This window comes from Aythya marila, assembly GCF_965140915.1.
Source record: "Aythya marila genome assembly, chromosome: 3".
Classification (NCBI taxonomy): Eukaryota; Metazoa; Chordata; class Aves; order Anseriformes; family Anatidae; genus Aythya; species Aythya marila.
The window spans coordinates 117,089,111-117,108,980 of record NC_139044.1 but is presented as its reverse complement, the minus strand read 5'-3'; the positions used below and the strand labels follow the sequence as shown (position 1 = coordinate 117,108,980).

The window sequence follows — 19,870 nt, the reverse complement described above, 5'->3', positions numbered from 1 at the left end:
AAAACGATGGCCTTGTCCAAACTTGCAGATGAGGCTTAAATGCAAATGATGGTAAATCAAAATGTGTTTAAAAAATAAAAAGGGAAACAAATAATTGTGCTTTGGATCTCAATATAAAAAACTGGGCATGCACTAGCTAATTCTTGCTAATAACATCTGATTTTATTTTGTCTTTTAAGGTAAAACTGGTCACACAGAGGCTGTACGAGTAGTATATCAGCCAGAAAACATCAGCTTTGAGAAACTGCTCAAGGTCTTCTGGGAGAATCATGACCCGACACAAGGTAGAGTGATGAGTGAGCCAGTATTTAATTATCTTACTAATTACAGCTGGGATAATTAGTGTTTGAGCTGCATGGAAGAGATGAACCTTGAAATCACACTGGAGCTCAAGAATATGATTGCAGACATTTATTGACAGAGAAAGAGAGGAAGAGAGAGAATGAGAGTACAGAAACTCACAATACCCCTCCTCCTTTACAGCTGTCTGTTCTGGGAAAATTCCCACAGAGAGGCACAGTAGACAATAGAAATTTTTTTTTCAGCTTTGATTATGACAATTTCTTCTGTAATACTATCTTTTGTCTCTTAAATTAAAGCATATTTCTTTGCAGCTTCAGAGCTGGCCATTTTATCTGTACTGAGGACCTTTATCCTTCATAAAATTTTTTGTTTGTTTGTTATATTTTCCAGTGTCAATGACTATCTTTTATGTTTAGAAAAAAGAAAAAAAATAATAAAAAAGATGTAAGTGGAGGTGTGTTGAGGCACCAGCAGAGCATTCTAGCTATTTGCCTTATTCAAACCTTTTGATTTAATTTATCTTTCTTGGAAGAGGTTTTGTGATGACATTATACACATCTGTGCAAACATAAATGGGAAACTGTGTTGAGAAAACATTTTACATGTTTATATAGTTTCAATAAACATCATGCTTTCTAGCATTTTCCAGAAATATTACACACAGTAACTCATTTCAATATTTTAATAGCTATCATAATTATGCCACTTGTTACCACATCTGGGAACAAAAAATGCAGATGATACCTACAAAATACAATACCATCCGGGGAAGCAGTGCCTCTGAGAAGGATCCAGGGGCTATTGTAGATAAATGTCTTCCACTCAGCCCAGAGTGCAGCGGAAAGACAAAAAATGGCTATTGCATCTCCTGCCTATATGAACAGTGAAGCCTTAGTCAGGGGGAAAGTGTTTCCTGGGGGCAGTCAGTAAAATCTCAATTTTTTTTCTGTGTTGACATACTAAGAATTATATAGAGATACTGCTGGGGATTCAAAGAAAGGACATAAAAAGGACATAGAGCCTAAAATACTGGCCTGGTGCTGTGAATAAACATATTCAACTCATTGAGATATCACACTTGATGCCTCATAGTGGGGCTGACAATCCAGCCACTGGCGAGCCAGGACAAGATTCAGTAGCTGGAACTTGAAGTTTCAGAGTTTCGGAATGGCAGAATAGTTTTGCAGATAGCAGTGTAATTAAGCATTGGAGTCTTTTTCTATCACCATCATTTCGAGCCTTTAAGATGAGGTCATTTATCATCTTACAAAAGGTGTTTGATTCAATTCACAAGAAGAAATTCTGTGTCTGTGTGTGAAGCGTGATGGCCTGTACTGGGATCTGTTGGTTTATGCTCCTCCCTGATCAAACCCTTCCTTTTTACTTGTATCAGAACAATTTGCCTGCACCATCCTTGAAACTCTCACAGCTCTGCTTTGAGCTTGCATGATGTGTCCATCATGGTTCAGTACCTTTGTGGTTTGCTTCTAGGGATCAGGAGGGAAGTTTTACCCCATCCTACCACTGGTTGTTTTTTGGTCTTTTTTTTTTTTTTTTTTTTTTTTTTGCTGTTGTTGTTCTTTTCTTCTTTAGATTGTCAGAGATTGGCCATAACCAGATGCTGGCATCTTAGTAATGGGCTGCTTGTTTTGAAGCAGCACAGAGAATCCTATTTCTAGGTAATTGGTCCATGTGTCTTGTTCACATGCTGGGATTCATCCTCATTGCCAGAGCTGGGAGCTAACAACCAGGACTATAACAACCAGCACTATGAGGAATGGATTTCTGCTGAAATGATTTGGGAAACTACCATTCTCTGTCATTTTTGTAGTCTTGGCTTTGACAGCATATGGTTAGTCTCTGCCTGTGGCACACATGCAGTAGGTTGGTTTCTAAAGGACTTCAGTGCTTTGGGTTGATTGAAGTACTTGTGCTGGACTTAATGGTATGTGGGCGAGGTGTTACACATAGGTTAGACCAGATGAACTTTTAATTCCTTCTGGCTTTAAGCAAAGTAATATGATGAGATTTTATCTTTGTATTCGCTTTGAATCCTCACATAACTGAGGTTCTAAACAGTTCCAGTCCGTGCTTTCAGAAGAAGGTTGGATGCTGGCAGATGTATGATTCACTTCTTGATTTCTGGCAACTAGGGAAACATCACCTAATTAGCCTGGGCACAGAGCCACACTAATGTGGCTGTATTCCTTCTGGGATGTAAGCTAATATCTCCACATGACACTGTGCTGTGAAGATACCCAAGTCATTCACAGCTACCTCAGGCATCTATGTGGCACTGCACTGCTTGGTCTAAACATGGCTAAGCCTTTATCTAAGCTTGGTTCAGTAGAATTTCAACATGGTCCTTCAGTAATAACTTGCAAAAAGTGAGAACATTACTTCCTGCACAGAGATCTTGGCAGTCACTGAAGCTTTTGTGTCCTCCAGACTTGGCAGATTGCTTTACCCATGCATATTTACGGTTGCTTAATACTAAACTCTCTTCAAGGCCTTTGTAAAGTTCTTTACGTCTCTACAGCCTTTCTTCATTTGAGAAAAAAACAAACCACAAGGTCCCGATTTCAGGTTTCTTTGTTCTATAAGATAGGGATGCTATGCTTATATATGTTTTTTAAGTTTGAGCAGTTAGCGGTAGATCGATAAGGTGGAACTGTTTCTTCACCTTGATTTGTACCTACTCCCTGCTTTTATCTTGCTATGGGAAATGTGGTTTTATGTAAAGATACGGAAAGTGAAAATTATCTCCCTGACCTAAGATATTTTTTTCTTTCCTTAAATTCAGCTGTGTGCAAAGTCTTATTTAGCCAGCCTAACATGAATGCAGCTCAGTCTGTCAAAGAGAAGGTTTTTACTAAGCAGTTAAATTAGGGAGATTTCTTATTCATGAAATTCAGCACACTCTTTAGATGAATCCAATGTCTCATACAGCCAGCAAATGTTGGACTTTTTGAGAACAGTGCTCACTCAAAAATATAAAAGCTTTGTCTGTGGCACTGCCTTATCTTTCCCCCAGAAGTCAGGTTAATGCCATCTAAGCCCTCCTACCCCCTGCAGAGACAATGGACTTGTCTAATTGTTATAATGTCATTAAACATAAAATATGGAAATATTCATATGTGTTGTTTCAGATTCTGTTGCAATTAAAGACCTTTCAAATATCAATCTAGGTGGTACCAAGTTGCTAAAGAGTACAGACTGGCAGTCCATTCATTATTGTAATAGCACATTAATATTCAAAAGTTCCTGCTTTCCAAACAGTTGGACCTCCTGCCTTCAAGATGAGGCTGACATCTCACTGGGATTCAAAGTTTCTCTGGGAGGCAGCCTGGCTCTTGTTTCATGAAGCTCTTGAGTCTGAGTATTATACAGAAGTCTACTGAAAAGCAGGAACCTTTGATCAAGTCAAACAGTCTATGAGTTGAAAGAGATTCTCCCAGATGAGCATCTCCTAAGTGTGGGGCCCTGATAAAGTCCTCCTTGACTATTAATTTAGGCTGTATTTTATAATTCATTACATTTGGGATCCTGAAAAAGCAACAAACAAACCCCTGACTTCTGCCAAGTGACATATGGTTGTCATCTCTGTTCAGCCTCTAATGCACAGACCAGAATTCCTTCTCTCCTAGGAATAATCTTATCTATAAGAGGATTGCTCTGTGTAGCTCTAGAAGTGCTTGAGGTGGTTGCTTCTTTGTGACTGATAGTGAAAAAAAGAATGAATGTGTTGTGCTGAAAATACTGCAAAAGAATTTTATGTCTATTCGCTCTGTGCACCATATAGACTTGTAAGGTTTAGAGAGGCGTAGGGCAGAATCTGTATTGCCCTATTTTTGCACTAAAAGAGCCAATCTCAGAGTCTTGCAGATTTTTAAGATATAAGCCTGCCTGTCTCCTTCAAACTGCATCCTTATGATGGTTCTGCCATGTGTCTAGAGGGATGTGGACTTTCAGGCCATCAGTTTGTCTGCATTGTGCCTCAGCCTGTGGTTTCATGATTGCTTTAAGCTAATCTTTGTCTTATCTGATGGGAAAAAGAACAATTTTCTTCTCTCTCCTTGACCTGTCTGTAGGATGCCACCTCTTTCTTTGTGTGGACACTGGCAGTCAAAAAGTTCTCAGATCAAGCTGAAAGGTGACCCTGAATGAGCTGAAATGTAGCTTTTAGCCAGGACTCACATTGCCAGCAGCAGGGCTGCTGGTGGGATGGCCCTTCTGGCACTAGCACTGTCCGGCAGCATGTGAGCCAGTTGGGAAATCCAACCTTGCTCGTGTTTGGAGAAGAAGATGTCATATTTTATCAGATCAGAAAGTTTGGCCACTCTGTGGGGACTCTATTTCTCCAAGCCTTTGGAAAAATCTGATACCAGAGGAATCTATCGTGGTGCAACTGTGATTCCCATTAAGTGCCCTACTGTTCATAATTACCCTGATCCTGTGTGAGGTTGAAGTCCTACATGTCAGAGATTTCAGCCCTATCCAAAGCAGCTTTAAAGATTCTTTGTTGCTTGCAATAGCCGAACGTGTCTTTTTAGCAGAACACAAAGCAAATGCTATTTCCTTCTCTTGAAAACATGTTTGGGGCCAGTGAAAAATCCACTCACATCCTTAGCTCTCTCCTCTCTTGATTACAAGCCAAAACTGATGCTCATTTTGGTAGTTCTGCTCCCTGTCTTTATCAAGCACACCAGTCCTTCCCAGCCCACAAAAAATAACAGCTACACCTACAGTTCTTTGGGGTAAGCCCCTTTGTACACAAATCCTATCCTTTTTCATGGCTGCTGTTTTTTTGGTTATATTTCTGATACAACAGAAAGAGCTGAGGAGAAGGCAGGACTCCGTACCTTTGGCAGTGGGGTGAAGAGCAAAGATGCTCATGGCCACCACTGCCTAGGAGGTTCTGGAAAATTACTTTTAGCCGTATTGATTCTTTGAGTATGGGTACGCAGAGAACCAAAGTTACTGGTAAGTAATCTCATTTGTCCTTTCCGTCATGAAGTCCTTATCTTGCCTGTGTTTGTACAGGAAATGTAAGCAGAACTGGTATTTTTCCAGCAGTTGAGGACCATCTGTACTACAACAAACTCATCACCCGCCAGATTCATTCAGAACACCTCTTAGTCCATATGTCTTGTGTATCCACGATAAAGAAGAGATGTATGAGCTGTTTCTCCTCCCTGTGACCTTCCAAATAGTTTGGCATTTAGCCTTAGTGCTGATACATGAATTCTCCAGATTAATATCTGGTTTTCATTGTGCTGACCCATTTTAGTTGCAGAGGGTATATTTATTTCTCACCAGTTTTGAAGGACTGTACTTTTTTTAGACATTGCATAAGGAATCTATCATCTGCAAATAATTAAAATTAGACACTAGAAATGACATTGTATTGCTAATGAGCAGATGTGTCTACTTATACCAGTGGAAGAACAGCTGTACACATAAAAAATGCTACAGCGACCCTAAACCAGCATTATGTATTCTGCTACAGGCCTGTAACTTCATTTAGAGATTAAAGGGAAAAAATAATCTCTTCATGTAAAATATAACCTTTTTTTTTTTTTTTTTTTTTTTTTTACATTTCTGTGAGTCTCTTCCCTTTGTAATTTGAATGAATGAAATTCGCAAGTCTCAGATTAAAGCACAAAACACCTTTGTCTTTTATTTCAAATGTTATTGAGACCTAATAGTTTCTGCATTATTGCAAGGTGTAACAAAAAAACAGTGGAAATACAAATCTATTGCCACCAGACATATTAAATATATTCAAAATAGAATTACAGACCCCTGAGGGAGCCATTCCTGGTCCCATACTCTTCAATATTTTCATTAATGATGTGGAGGATATAGTGGAGAGGATACTAATTAAATCTGCGGTAAAGATAATGCTAGAAGGCTCTTGGAGGAAACAAATAAAACACGGCTCTGTGTTGATAAATTAAAAAAGCCATGGAAATTGATATACTGAGATAAAAACAAAGATAAATGTATATTGGTTCATGCAGAAGTGAATACTCAGTAGTAATATGCACTCTATGAGTTGATGGAAGAGTTCTCTATTACCTTCACATACTTCTAACTCCTGCTCTTAGCAATGAAGTCTCAATGGTGGGACACAGTTGACTAGTTCCTAACCATCCCACCAGCAAGCAGTTTAGTGGACCCTTGCTCATAATTAATTCCTAAATACCCGTGGTCTATACTTTTTGCAAAATACTGAAGATACTCTTTGCCAGTGGTGCTTAACCACTACTGCAGTTTGAGGATGCAATTTCCTTTCTTCCATAATCTGAAATGCCTTATGTTATGTTGCTCCCATTCCTTGCCCTTTCTCTAGAACTAAATATGCATTAAAAATAAATACTTTTTACTTGGCAGTTTTGCATCCCCAGGAATTTCAGCTGTCATGACCTTATTTGCATATTAGACTCTTTTTATACATATAAATGAGAATAGACTTTTTCTGACCTAAATTTCCTGTTTAGGAGCTGTTGTTTTTCCATGTCACGGTGAAAAGCTGAGATTTGACTTTGCATCTTTTGCAATGAAAGAGAGTCTTAGCCAGTGCGGCGGTCACTGAGATGGCTGAATAGTTTGCATTACGAAGTGAGTGTTGCTGAATCAATTCTGGCTCAAGGGCAAAATTCTTTCTGGGCTCTGATTCCTTCTTCATTTTAAACTACTTCTGGCTTATTTATTTCATTTATGGCAAAGATGTGTTATTTAGTTCTCCAGAAATACTGAAAACTAACTTTCTTTTTCAGTTTTGCTAAAGTCAGGAAAATGGTGACTTGATAATGAGAAAAGCCATGGTATCTGTCTTTTATTCCACTGAAGATGACACTTTGTCTATTATGCTGCAGTAAACATACACCTAGCACTCACCTGAAGGGATTCCTTTTGTTCATAATTTCCGTGCTGCTAAGAACAATTGGAAAACGCCTTTATTCTGTGACAATCTTCCTTGGGGTCACTTCTGTATTATTTCTCTATTATAGAATAGCTGTGGTTGTAGTAGATGAAAGGAAGAAGAAAAGGAAGGCAAGAGGAAGGGGATCTTCATTTTAGTGCAGCTTTGTTCATTTGTTCATGAAGTTCTGAATGAAAATCCGGACTTCTCAATACTTGACTGTCATCAGTAGCTTTCAAACATCCATGAAATCAAAGGGTATGTGGTGTGAATAACAGCAGCTGGATTTGCATGTACAGTTACACAATTAGAAAAGATCAACCTAAGAAGGTCTTTTTCTGCAGAATTTTGTGATGGACTGTTTGTCTTTCTACTATGAAAGCAATAGAGAAAGTTAAAACAAAATAGTACCAAACATTCTTTTCTTCTTCAAATAACCCACTAGTGAATTTACTGTACACGGGTCTAGAAATCCGAGGCACTGAAGCATGACATCATTAATCATAGTTTATGGTGATTATTAGTAGGCTTTTAATCTTTGTTTTCATGTATAATTAGGTACAGGAGGTCAAAGCTGACTCTCTTCTAAACAACAATATTTTCAGTGAATGACTGTTTTTCTCTGCCTGCAATTTTCTCTTGCATATTTATAAGAGCATACTTGTCTGTGTTTTGAGAGAGCAGTGTCCCATGAGTTTATCTGCTGATAAAAGCAAATGACAACACTGTTATTTTTATTATCTCTAATTATTTTTATTACTATTGCAATAACACCTGGTGGATCATAGTAGGTTTAGGTTCATACTGCTAACACATGCCAAAATTTAGGCATGACATTAGTGAGTAACAGATAAATGAAGAGAAAGGAGAAAGCATATAAAGAAAATAATAACAAATCTGTGTGATTCCGTAGCTCAGCTCCGTATAGTCTATGATCAGAATTTCTGTGTTTTTTAATTATGTTTTCTTGCATGATCAGTAGTTGTGCAGCTTTTTGTAAGCACTGCAACAGAGCTAGTCTACGAAGAAGAGACACAATGAGAGCTCGACACCAATGCCTAAACAAACATCTATTGCCACACTGGATCCTGTGTGCACTTTGCCCATCTTCCTACTGTGCTTTAGGAAGTGTGGGGCTCCCATATGCCCTGTGTCTTGTCCTCCAGGCTCTTGCAGATACATCTGCTCTATTCAGTGGTGAATACTATCTTAGATCAGATTTCTCTGACCAGCATAGACATGTCAGGTGAGATAAAGCTTGAGGTAAAGCCACCTAAATGTAGATGTTTTCATAAGCACAGGGTGTCTCGGCTTCCATGACAATCAGTGGAAGTCAGGTCAACACAGCTGTCTTACCCCAAATTAGGCATCTGTGTTTGGGCAGCTTCTTGTTGCCTAAACCCGCAAGCTTAATTCCAGCTGCATCAGTTGCATTCAGTACTGTTAAAAGATACTACTTTCACTTCTGTCCCAAGTTCATCCAAGTCTAAAAACTTGTCAAAAGCTAATCATTTAACTTTTGATTAAAGTTAAGCAAAAAAATAATTAAAAAAATCCCCTACAGTAAAATTGATGCCATTAAGGATGACTCATGTACATATTCACCATTCCATTTGTCTGTTCTATCCACTAGTGGTAAAGATGTATTTTCAATTAATAATTAGAAATAGATTAAAATTCCCATCTTCCAGTAGCATTTAATACTTTGTGACATTCATAAAAAAATAACCAATGGTTTTATGTGGGCTCAGGTAGATCATACATTTCATTCAAAGTTCAAAGAGCATTCCAAAATGCATTTAAGCAATGTTCTGTCTGAATTAATAAATAAGCATATAGGGAACTCTTCTTTCAAAGTCTTCGTTCTAATTGTGTAAAATACTTGAACTGTCTTGAGAAGAAATTTGATGCATTTTATAACTACAGAATAATAATAATGCTAATAACAAGTGAAGAGAATTGGTTAAAGATAGAGCCCCAGTGGATATACTACCATTATTTTGCTTTTGTTGTAGTAGTGTGTTGGCCATCTGTGGTGGGAGCAGACAAGATTTCTTGCTGCAGCAAATTTGTAACAGCAATTCATCCCATTCCCACAAAATGTCATTAATAAAAAGTGATGGAGTGTGTTCTCCTGTGTGTCCGTCAGTATTTTGGGGTGTGTTATGGCATTAATGAATCTGATGACTGAAAATATTCTCTGTACTTCAAGAGCTTCTGGTATTTCGTTGAGTGAGTGTTGTATTGACTGTCATCAACAGCTCGTATTTACACTAGCACTGGCAATCTGAAGTAATTATTTTGTGATGTCTTTGCCCTTGGTGATACTGAAAACTGAAGAGGACAAGGCCAGCCTTCTCTAGCTGATGCTACTTTGGGCAGAGGGGTTGGACTAGAGATCTCCACAGGTCCCTTCCAACATCAGCAAATCTGTGACACTGTTTTGCCTTACAAGCTACACCAGAAAACTGTGTAATCTTGTGGTTTGATGAAGATTAAAGACAAAAAAGTACTTTTCATCAGACATTTTTGTGGCTGAAGTAAATTTTTAAAAAACATTATTTTAGCCATGATGTTCTAAGAATATATGAAGTCAGAAATTTTAGGGAAAGCTTGTATTTCGTCTTGATTTCAAGGCAAAAGGGGAAGAACAAAACTGTAGTACTTCTTGGCACTGAAAACCTTCAGTACTGAAAGCTTTGTAAACCTTGCTTTCTATTGATAATATGACTTTCCTTTAATATGTACAAACTCATTATTGTATTGTGACCTTCTGAAGAAGTGCTTTTATATTGCATTTATCCTTCCTGCACCCCAGTACCTTGAAAATCATCAAGAGCTCTCAATCCACAGCACTGTAACTAACTCCTTTTCTATTAACATTTTTCTCCTTTAATCATATGCTATAAAGAGTTTTACTTTCCCCTAGCAACTTTTAAACTGTATGGATGTAATCATTACAGTGAGTGATGACATCAAGCCAGGGTGACATGGTGCAATTGATTTTTACTAAATAATTATATGATGAGCTGAAAGAAGGAGTTTTATTAGTCTTAACTCAGCAAGCATTGATTGGGGAAAAGAAAATGACCAATTGGTACATCAGGTTTCTGTGGGTATAAGAAAATAAGTGACAGCTGCAGAAAAGTCTATAAATCACAGAAAAAAATTATGATAAAAATAAGAGCTATGAACTGCCCTTTAAAACTTCACTGGGTGGCACAGAAGAGAGTAACAGACTTTAGTCATTTATCTCCATTATACTTGGGATCCTCTGAGAATAACAAGGTTGACGAATGATGCCATTACATTTTTTTATTATTTTTAAATGGAGAGAAGATAAGAAGTGTTGTATAAGTATTGCTTTCAAGTCTTTAGAGGGTTGAATCTTCAGAAGAAATTCCTGATTTAGCCAAAGAAATAAATAAAGTACATTTTGCTTCAGCCTTCTGTAGGAAATATATTCAAAAATCACTCTTTGGGAAGAATTTTCTCGTTTGTAATGAATTCTCCATTTCTAAAGAAAATAATAATAAAAATAATAATTAAGTATTGTTCTGGGAAATATGTGCTTTTATTAGAGTGTTGGATTTACCTATTTCTTATTGACCTTAAGATACCCTGAAGTTAGATAGGAAGGACAATGACCTACCTAAGCAGCATCTCAATAAAAACTCAAACTTAGCATAACAGCAGGATAGTTGCTTTAAAGGAGCAATGTTTTGGCCCCAGCCAAGAATACATAGTAGCTTTCAGAAGGAATAGAAACTATGAGGGAAAAAGCACCTACTAGTTGCATCAAGGCAGGGAAGTTTTCATTTGTTCGGATCATTCAAGTCAAAGAAGAACTTGCATTTACTACTTTGATACCAACAAGTTCCAGAATAAAGTCACTCCTATGCAGGTGCTTCAGATGATATCAAAGTGTTGGTAAGAGGGCTTTCTAGAGCCATTTATTTTATATTATCTGTTATCTATATTATCTATATTTTATTATCTATATTTTGGCAGATACTAATTTCTCCAGTAGCAGTCTGCATGCGTGTTTGCATTACGTGGCACTCTCAACCTGGGAATTGTTCCTTTTGCAGAAACTGGGATAGCATCACAACTCCCTGTCCTTTCCACATACCATCCTGTGGCCACAAATTTCTGTTTCTCCTAGTTATCACATGAGACAGAGCAAGCGCTTGGCTCTTGAGGGCATTTTTTGATTAATTGGTGTTCTAATCTCTGCTGGCAGAGTGAGGAAATTTTCTGGTCTCCAGAGTGGTCCAGGCTGCACAGCACTGAGTTGCTTTGGTCAACCATAGTGAAATTCCCAAATATGATCCATGTCCAAAATCTAAACACACTTAGAGCTCCAAATGCCCTCATCTACCCTGGTTCTCTAGAGACAAGAGCTTACAAGGACTGGCCAGTGCTCACACAGGCACTGTGCTTTGGGCTGACGCTCTTTGGCACCATGCAGCCTTATCCAAAACCACATATTCCACATATTTTTTTTATCTATCTATTTTACTCTCTGATTTTCTATCAGTTCTGAAATCAGGCTATCTAAATGTCCCTATGATGGGAGATTTTTAAAGCTGTCTTCAGCATGACAGCTGATTTTCTCTGCCTCAGGTATCAACACCAAGTGCCAGCCTTTTGACTCCGGGGTGTGTTTGTTCCTGTTACTGACAGATGCGTTCCTGATCATCGGGTCAGAGAGACAGATACTTGCATTTTCTGCCAGTTACTGTCTTGCAACCTTTGGCATTTGTAAAGTACAGCCAGATGAAACAGGGTGATCTTGCAAACCCCAGGCTGGCTAAGGGGATTCTGATTTCAGTCTCCTGTAGAATCCAAAATGGGGCTCAAGGACGTTCTTCTGTTCTTGGTCTTCTTACAGCAGATAAAACTCAGGTTACCAGATAAAAATCACCTAGGTTTTGGCTTCTTCTGCCTCATGGCAAGGACATTGGGTAGGCCTCAAAACACTGACTGGTTATCTCTAGTTAAAGAGATTCTCATCAGCACTGAGAACAAGCCCTCCAGGTGGGTTTTGGTGACCACGTGGCCCAGGTAGGATGGGACATGTAAGATGACTTTCTGCTTTCAGGCCCCTAGAAGACTTTCCTTAAACTACCTGTTGGAAAGAAATGGGCTTGAGATCAGTGTATCTAATGCTTACAGCCATGGATGAAGTGTTTTTTAGTGTTTCATTCTCTCATTGCAGAGTTTCTGAAAGAGTTGGTGAAGGTCTTTCTTCCTGTCAGAGGCCTTATCTCCCAGTGTAATACATTTCGTTAATATGTCTAAGAAGCAATCTGGTTATCAACTCAGCCTAGAACGAAAGTTGAGGAAGGTCAGGCCCTAGTGACACATCTACCCATATGTTAAATCCTTGAGAAAAAGAGTATTGAGAAAAAGAGTATTGACTACATAAATTCTATCCCTAAACTGGCAGATTTTGCAAACAGAGTGACTTTTAGATATCCCACAGAACAGTTGGGGGCAATCAGCATTGCCCTGCATAGAAGATCCTGCTGCTCTGAAGGTGTTCAGCTGATGTTCTGTAGGAATATTCCTTCTTCCAGTAATGAAGATTTAGACAAACCTCATACACTGTTTTGACTTGGAATTAAAACAAAATTACATGTGTCTCTTGAACGTGGAATCTGATACAGGTGAAAAGAAATAAATTTCTTCAAGAAGGCAAGAAATTTTTCTGATAAAACTCTTTGTTGAGAATTTTTGCTGGAAGTTAGATACTGAAATGCATCAGTTAGTGGTAATAAATCTTGCTTTAAGCCATCCAATCCATAATGTCAAAAGCTTTACAAATTTTTCTGTGGAAATGTATCAAAAAATAGTGGTCATTCAAAGTCCTTCCAAATCTTGATGCTTTTATAATGTCAGATTACAGTTTGCAGTAGATGTCAATTTTGAAGGTGTCAATTTTGTTTAATTACCTGGGAACTTGATCATAGGGTGAATAATTTGAAGCCGATTGGGATTATTTGTGTTTTCAGTTGTATTATTAAAAACTTTGAACAAATGTTGTGACTTCAGTGGAACCATTTGGGTACACGATAGATAAGAAGTCAACTCGTCTCAGCACAGAACTTTTGCAGAATCTACTGTGTACCCAATTTAGCTAGAATCAATGGCAGCAAAGTTGACAATCCCTGACAAGAATGTTTTTTGATATAGCAGTACACAATATCTTCCAATACCTTTAGCATCCTTATTAAATTAGTCATATTTTCTCGTTCTTATTTGAAGCCTAATGTGTATAGCTGTGGTTTTATTATAACACAGAGGGATAGAATAATAATAATAAAAAAAAATCAGACAAAGTAAGAACAATATTCCAGAAAAGGAAAGAAAGCTAATTACAGATGGTATTGTGTAATTTTTAGATAGTCAAGCAGAGATGATTTTAGATTTAGTTGACTTTTTTTTCAGACAAAGATGAGATTGTTAAGCTCAGTCATCCTACCACTGTTGTTTTGTAAATTGAATTTCCTGCCTTGTTTGCTACTCATTGAGTTAGTGGATCTCAACAAGTGTGAGTTGCCAGAGGGTTTTACAAAATCAGTGATGGACCCTTGAGAAGTAAGTTTGCACATATGAAGTACATCACAAATAGCAGCAGTAACAGTAGTAACTTGATTATGTCTATACACATAGAATTTATTTTATTTTAGCATTTTATAGTCTGTGTCTTAGTCAGACGATGCATTAGCTACTTATCATGGGACATTTAGGTACAAATTGATTTAAGGAACAAGTGAAAATAAATGACATTTTAGCTTAGCTGAATGATCACAGTTAGGCTACACTTTTGGGTAATTCTTACACTACCTGTTCAGTCTTTTTTGTAGCTAGTGGGTGGTGTAACATTGCAGCCAGCACTTCAGTGCTAGTAGGGGCCACTATTGTTGCACCGTCTGACCTCATCCTTTACTCCTTAACTCTATGATTTCATCACTGAGCTCATAAAGCTATGGTATATTTTGGGGGAAAATATGTAGCCTTAATGTAAAGCCTTTGCAAGAAAGAGATGTGGGTCTTGGTACACTGTTATGGTGATGAATGCTCTTCAGTGTTTCAGTGTTGCCTATTTCCCATCTAGATTTTGTGTACTGTGGCTTTCAATTGTCCTACCTAGTTATGCAATTTTGGCGAGACTAAAGAGCTTTCTTTTCAATAAATTAATTAAGCTGACAGCTTCCCTATTGCTATGTGATGGTGGCACATGCATATATTAAATGTTTGCTTTCACCGTGCACAGGAATTCATGCTAAAATATACTCTGGAAATACATGCATTTCTGGCATTCGATATAGGAATCATCCATTTATAGAGATTTTTGTAATCTGCTCCCCAGTCAGTTGTTAAGTAGTTTGTTAAGCAATAAATAGATTTGTAGAATGCTAATGCTTAAGCACAAGCATCAATCAGCGTTAACATATCCTGGCAAAGCTAATGCTTTACTGTCCTGTAGTTATTTTTCGCCTAACTATTCAGTAGCACTGACTTGTTAAGAAGTCTCTACTACCCTAAAATAACTTGCGAAGTAATAAGCAAAATGTTGTCTGCCTTGCAGACCATACTATTAAGTATTGATGAAAGAAGTAGTTGTCGTTCCTATATATAGTAATGTAACATTTTGGTGTTTAAAATGTAACCCAAATAACATGAAAACTCCGTAATATTTTTCAGAATCACATTCAGCCATAAATATTTCAGCCAGCTTTCATTTGATATTGTACTGTCCTTAAACCAGTTTTCTTTTTCCTTTGAAAGTACAAAAGGGATAAAAGTTATCATATTTTAATAAACAGTATTATGTTGATAGCATCTTTTCCTCCCCCCAGCATCACAGGCTCTTTTTTCACCCTCTGCCCTTTGCTAGGGAGTACTGGGACCTACAGCTTTCTTCTATTTTGTCTCCATAGTCCTGACAGTTGATGCTAGTCTTCAGTGGGATTTCTGTAGCACAGGGACAGTTGGAAGACTCATCCTGATGATTTCCATTTTGCCTTGGGTTGTAGACATTTGGGAAGAATCAATTGCTTTGAGTCTACTTCAGAATTATGTCACCCAAGGTATTTTATTCACCCACATTCACAGAAAATGTCAGACAAACTCAAAAATAAATACATTTTATTACAGCAAAACAAAACATTATTTTTTCAAATGAAAAATTGGAAATAAAGTTACGAAAGGCTGAAACTGCAAAACTGCAATTCCAGATCAGTCCTAATGCTAAAGCTCCTCTCTAAGGCTTTATGGAATGAACTGCAGCAGAACTGGCTTCCAGTATTGCTGCCTGAGGGAATGGGAATGTGTAGCAATGCCAGGCAGCGTTGCCTTTGGCCAGCATGGCTCCCTAGAATTGCATCAAGCCAAAGCATATCCAGGCTAGCCACCGAAGGGAATAGCAGTCTTCCCTCTGCTTTGGCCCATTGTTTTATACTTTTGAAGGTAGAATCTAGCTTTGAATTTGGAAATACGTACATAAGCAACTTCATACAACTAATCTTTTGGAAGTACATACATCAGCAATAAAGGGGCTAATCCTTGTACCAATATGGTATGGTTTCTGGGAGTTACTGAGTATGTACAACTAGGGTTTTGTTTTCATAATGTTAGATGTAAAAATTAATATACTCCTGCCATCCGTATTATCGTGTCTAAGTTGGAAATAGAATTTAGTGGAGTACATATATACCTTTGTTTTCTACTTCTGCCAGACTCTGAGGAAGTGTGTAAGGGTTGCTATTACTAAGCATTACTCACTCTAAAAAGGTATGAAAACAGCCATACTTTCTCCAAACCTTCTTAGCACATTTCTCAGATTTCATAAGAGTCATTTCTTCTCTCCATAAGTAGTGGTGCTGATGGTAGGAATTAATAACTTTGTTCCAGACTTAATTCAGCAGTACTTGCATAGCAGTCTTTTAGCAGGAGCGTTGTTTGTGAATAGAGGAGAATGTCTAGTTATCTCCATGGGTATTTTGAAACTTTCTCTCATTAAGATATAACCCTCCAGCACAAGAAAATTCTTAAGCAGTTGGTAAAATCAAAGGTTTTTTAATAGCATTTGCATGGTTCAAAATAAGTATTTTAAGAGTACCTTGATTACAGTAACTGCAGCTTGATTATTTAAGGTTTTACATCTGTGACTACCGTGTGATTTACCAAAATGTAAAATGTTCACATCTTATTTGCATGTCATTTAAAAAGAGATATTAGAATTGAATCTCTTAAGGACTATTCAACCAAAGAAAGGCTTGGACTTCATAAACATATACAATGAATATGCACAGGAGAGATTGTGTTAACTCAGGTGTATGGAAAGTCCTAAATTTCAGCCCACCAAATTTATGCATTGCAACCCAGCCTGCCTGGAGCATGATCCTCATGGTGTGGTGTATTTTCTCTCTCTCCAGGAATGCGACAAGGTAATGACTTTGGCACACAGTATCGCTCGGCCATCTACACATTTTCTCAGGAACAGATGGAAGCTGCCTTGAAATCTAAGGAAGAATATCAAAAGGTAATGCTGGGCAGGGTGTGGAATTGCTTCACATATGAGTGAAGGTCAAAGAAGTTGCCAATAAGCATAACATCACTTCTTTTGCTATGTGTTTTCTCCGTGTTGTTGTTGGAGCTCCTCATTCAAATATTGAAATTGGATCATACTTGCTTTAAATTCCAGTTTTTCTGAAAAGGTTAGTGTGTATATGTGTGAATAGTTTTGATAGCTTTATGCAAAAAGAAAATATTTTGTTACTTGTGCAGTGATAGGTGTAATCTCTTTTAGAGATTTTTGCATGTGGTTGCACCAGAGAAAAAGTCAGTGATCTTAAAGCTACCAAAGTGAATCTAGGCCCCATATTCTGAAGGGTGTATCCAAAGTCTGAGACATGAGTTCTTGAATTCTGGGGGAAAGTCCTGATCAATCTGTGAACTTCGGAACTCAGCATCACTCACTTGCTGATTGTAAGTTGCTTCTACTCCATAAATTCCTTTGTTTAAATGTGGCAGTCAGTGACTTTACAAGACCATTTGTTTTGATGCTAGGATTTGTGTGAAAGAAGATTGACTATTTCCTTTCAATACACAATCCTATTTTTCTCTGGAGATGGATTCTGTCTCTTCTCTGCTGTATAAGCTATTATAGACCTGGCTTTAACTAGAGGCAGAGAGGTTGACGTGTCCTACCTATAGTGTTGCAGCATTGTAATTACTGTCTGATCTGCCTTGTGGTCTTGCAGTACAACATACAGATTCTACAGAATGTAGAAACATAGAAATTCTTACAGCTTACATGAAATAATCTACTCACCTTGGACATCAATACAATAGGAAAAGTAACTGTTAGGTGGTACTAAGACTATATGAGCTTTCGTGCTTTCACTTGTACTATGACTCCATTAAAGTGTTATTATGTTGAAAAACCAAGGATTTGGTGACTATCTGATGTTAAAAAATAAAAAGCTGTGTTTTGGTAAGGGTGTATCAATCAGAAGCGTGTACCAAGGCATGAGAAGGAAGTGCATGTACTGAACTCTTGTGCAGCATCTTGGTTTTTGTAAGTGCATGTGTGGCATCAGTGGGCTGATCTAGGTGTGCACTGGTGGGACTGGTTTGTACATACATATTACAATACATGCAAATTAAGTATTCGATGGCATATATGTTTTCTTCTGAGTAACTGAACACAGGCATAAGTCAGTCTTGCAGGTACACATCTTTGTTAACAGAAGTTTCTGAAGACCTGGTATTCATATTTGTCGTGCAGAACTTCTTTCTACTCGTTATTTACCTTAGATCCATTGCTTTTCCAAATTGTTTTTAGTTGCCTTTCATTAACATCTGCAGACCAGTATCACACTATAAATCTTACAGTTTTCAGTTTGCTTTCCCAACTCTATTATTCTCAGCTGTTATTTGTCATTAAATTAATACTGACTTGAAAACAAAATTGCAATGCAGGAGATTGCAATATGATATTACAGAAATTTCCATCATCAAATAGATTTTCTTAATGGCACAATTTAGAATTTACCTACTTTGAAGTCTATCACCATTTGAAAAGTGTGTATAATCAGTGCATTTATATAATTAGGCACAACTCTGTAAGTGATCACATGCATAGTTTGTTTTTTGCACTAAAGTAGGAGGAAGGAAGGGACTGTGTTGCCAGCTAAGGAACCACAGCAAATATGTACTGGAATTCCTAGAGGAAATGCAGTTTCCAGTATTATCAACAGTAGCATCTACAGTATTTACTGTGGTATTGCAGTAGCAGTAAAATGTTTGTGTTGGAAAGACACTGAGCAAACAATATGTTCAGGAATCCCTTTTCATATTATATACTTTGCATTACTTTATTTTAAGGAAATGTAATTGTATTTATTGCTGTATTTTAAAATAAATACCAAGTTCTTTTTGCAGGAGTACATACTTTTATTTGCACCTGATAATGACAAATAAAAACACGTGGGGATGGCATAAAACTTGGGTTTTCATTGATAGTCAGTGATGAATACCTCAAATGGGGGAAGGACTAGCAAGTATTAAAAGTACAGTAACGTAAACAGGTATGAATGACTTTATGGTTTTCTGGTACAGCAAATGAATAAAAGAAAAGGTAGTTTATTTGTTGCTGACTGAATAATTGAGCATGTACTCTTAGATGTGTGTTTGAGCTGAGAACCTGGAAGAGAGTGAAGAGTGGCCTCCAAATCGAACACTATGGTTTTGCAAATTCTTATTTTTATTTTTTTTCATAAAGCCAGGTATGATTGTTAACGTAAAGGAAGCAGTTCTGTTCACTGAGGGTAGAAACCATCCAACTCCAAGGTTTATGTCATGAATGTCTGCCTCTTTTGCAGCCTTGCCTGAAGTGCCAGCTCCTCTCTGGAAGCTGGACAGCTGTGTTCAGCCCTGCCTACGTTTAGCAAGTGGTACGGGCTGAGAGGAGCAGATGTGCAGAACAAAACAGGTTGTGCTGAGGTCCCAAACTACCCTCTGTGCATTTCAAGAAGGTTTGTGTTTTGCTACATGTAGTTTGGTCCCCTGAACTGCATGCCATTAGCAGGTGGAAGCCAGTGGTGCATTTCTGGTTTAGCTCCATCTAAAGGAATTGGGTTCATCCATCCCAAGACCACTCCGTGATGTGAACCAAAGTGTGGTAAGAGGTGATGATCAGGAGATTTATTACAAAAGCACACCTCTGCTCCAAACTGGAACGCTAATGGAGCTTACACATTTGGGGTAGTGCTATGCTTGAGTGGCGAAATGCTGCAGTAAGTGCACCATGTCCTCAGCTCCTAGCAGCCTACCAGTGAGAATCGTAATGAGCATCGAGCCCGAGTATCCTGCAGGGTTACATCTATTTTAAGTTGTGAAACTTGTTGCTGATTCAGGCAGCTGTTTTAACAGCTGAGAAATGGCAATGCAGCAATGAATATGCATTGAACCATGGGTTTTTAGCTGTCAGTGAAGCTGAATGCATACAGTCAGAGTCAGCTAGTGGTAATATATATTATAATACAGTACTGCGGCTGATAAATTGTAGCACAATGTACACGTAATCAGAAAAACATAAAATGAGGGCCAGGGCTTGGTGAAAGT

General features: G+C 37.8%; 1 protein-coding gene across 3 annotated transcripts in view; it reads left to right on the top strand.

Annotated features, from left to right (window-relative positions):
• MSRA (methionine sulfoxide reductase A) overlaps nucleotides 1–19,870 on the top strand; it is a 270,384-nt gene that overhangs the window by 164,267 nt on the left and 86,247 nt on the right. For all 3 annotated transcript variants that reach the window (XM_082757572.1, XM_082757571.1, XM_082757573.1), the window contains 2 exons: nucleotides 180–284; nucleotides 16,678–16,784. In XM_082757572.1, coding sequence (XP_082613698.1) covers nucleotides 180–284; nucleotides 16,678–16,784 — 212 coding nt within the window. The remainder of the gene's footprint in view (nucleotides 1–179; nucleotides 285–16,677; nucleotides 16,785–19,870) is intronic.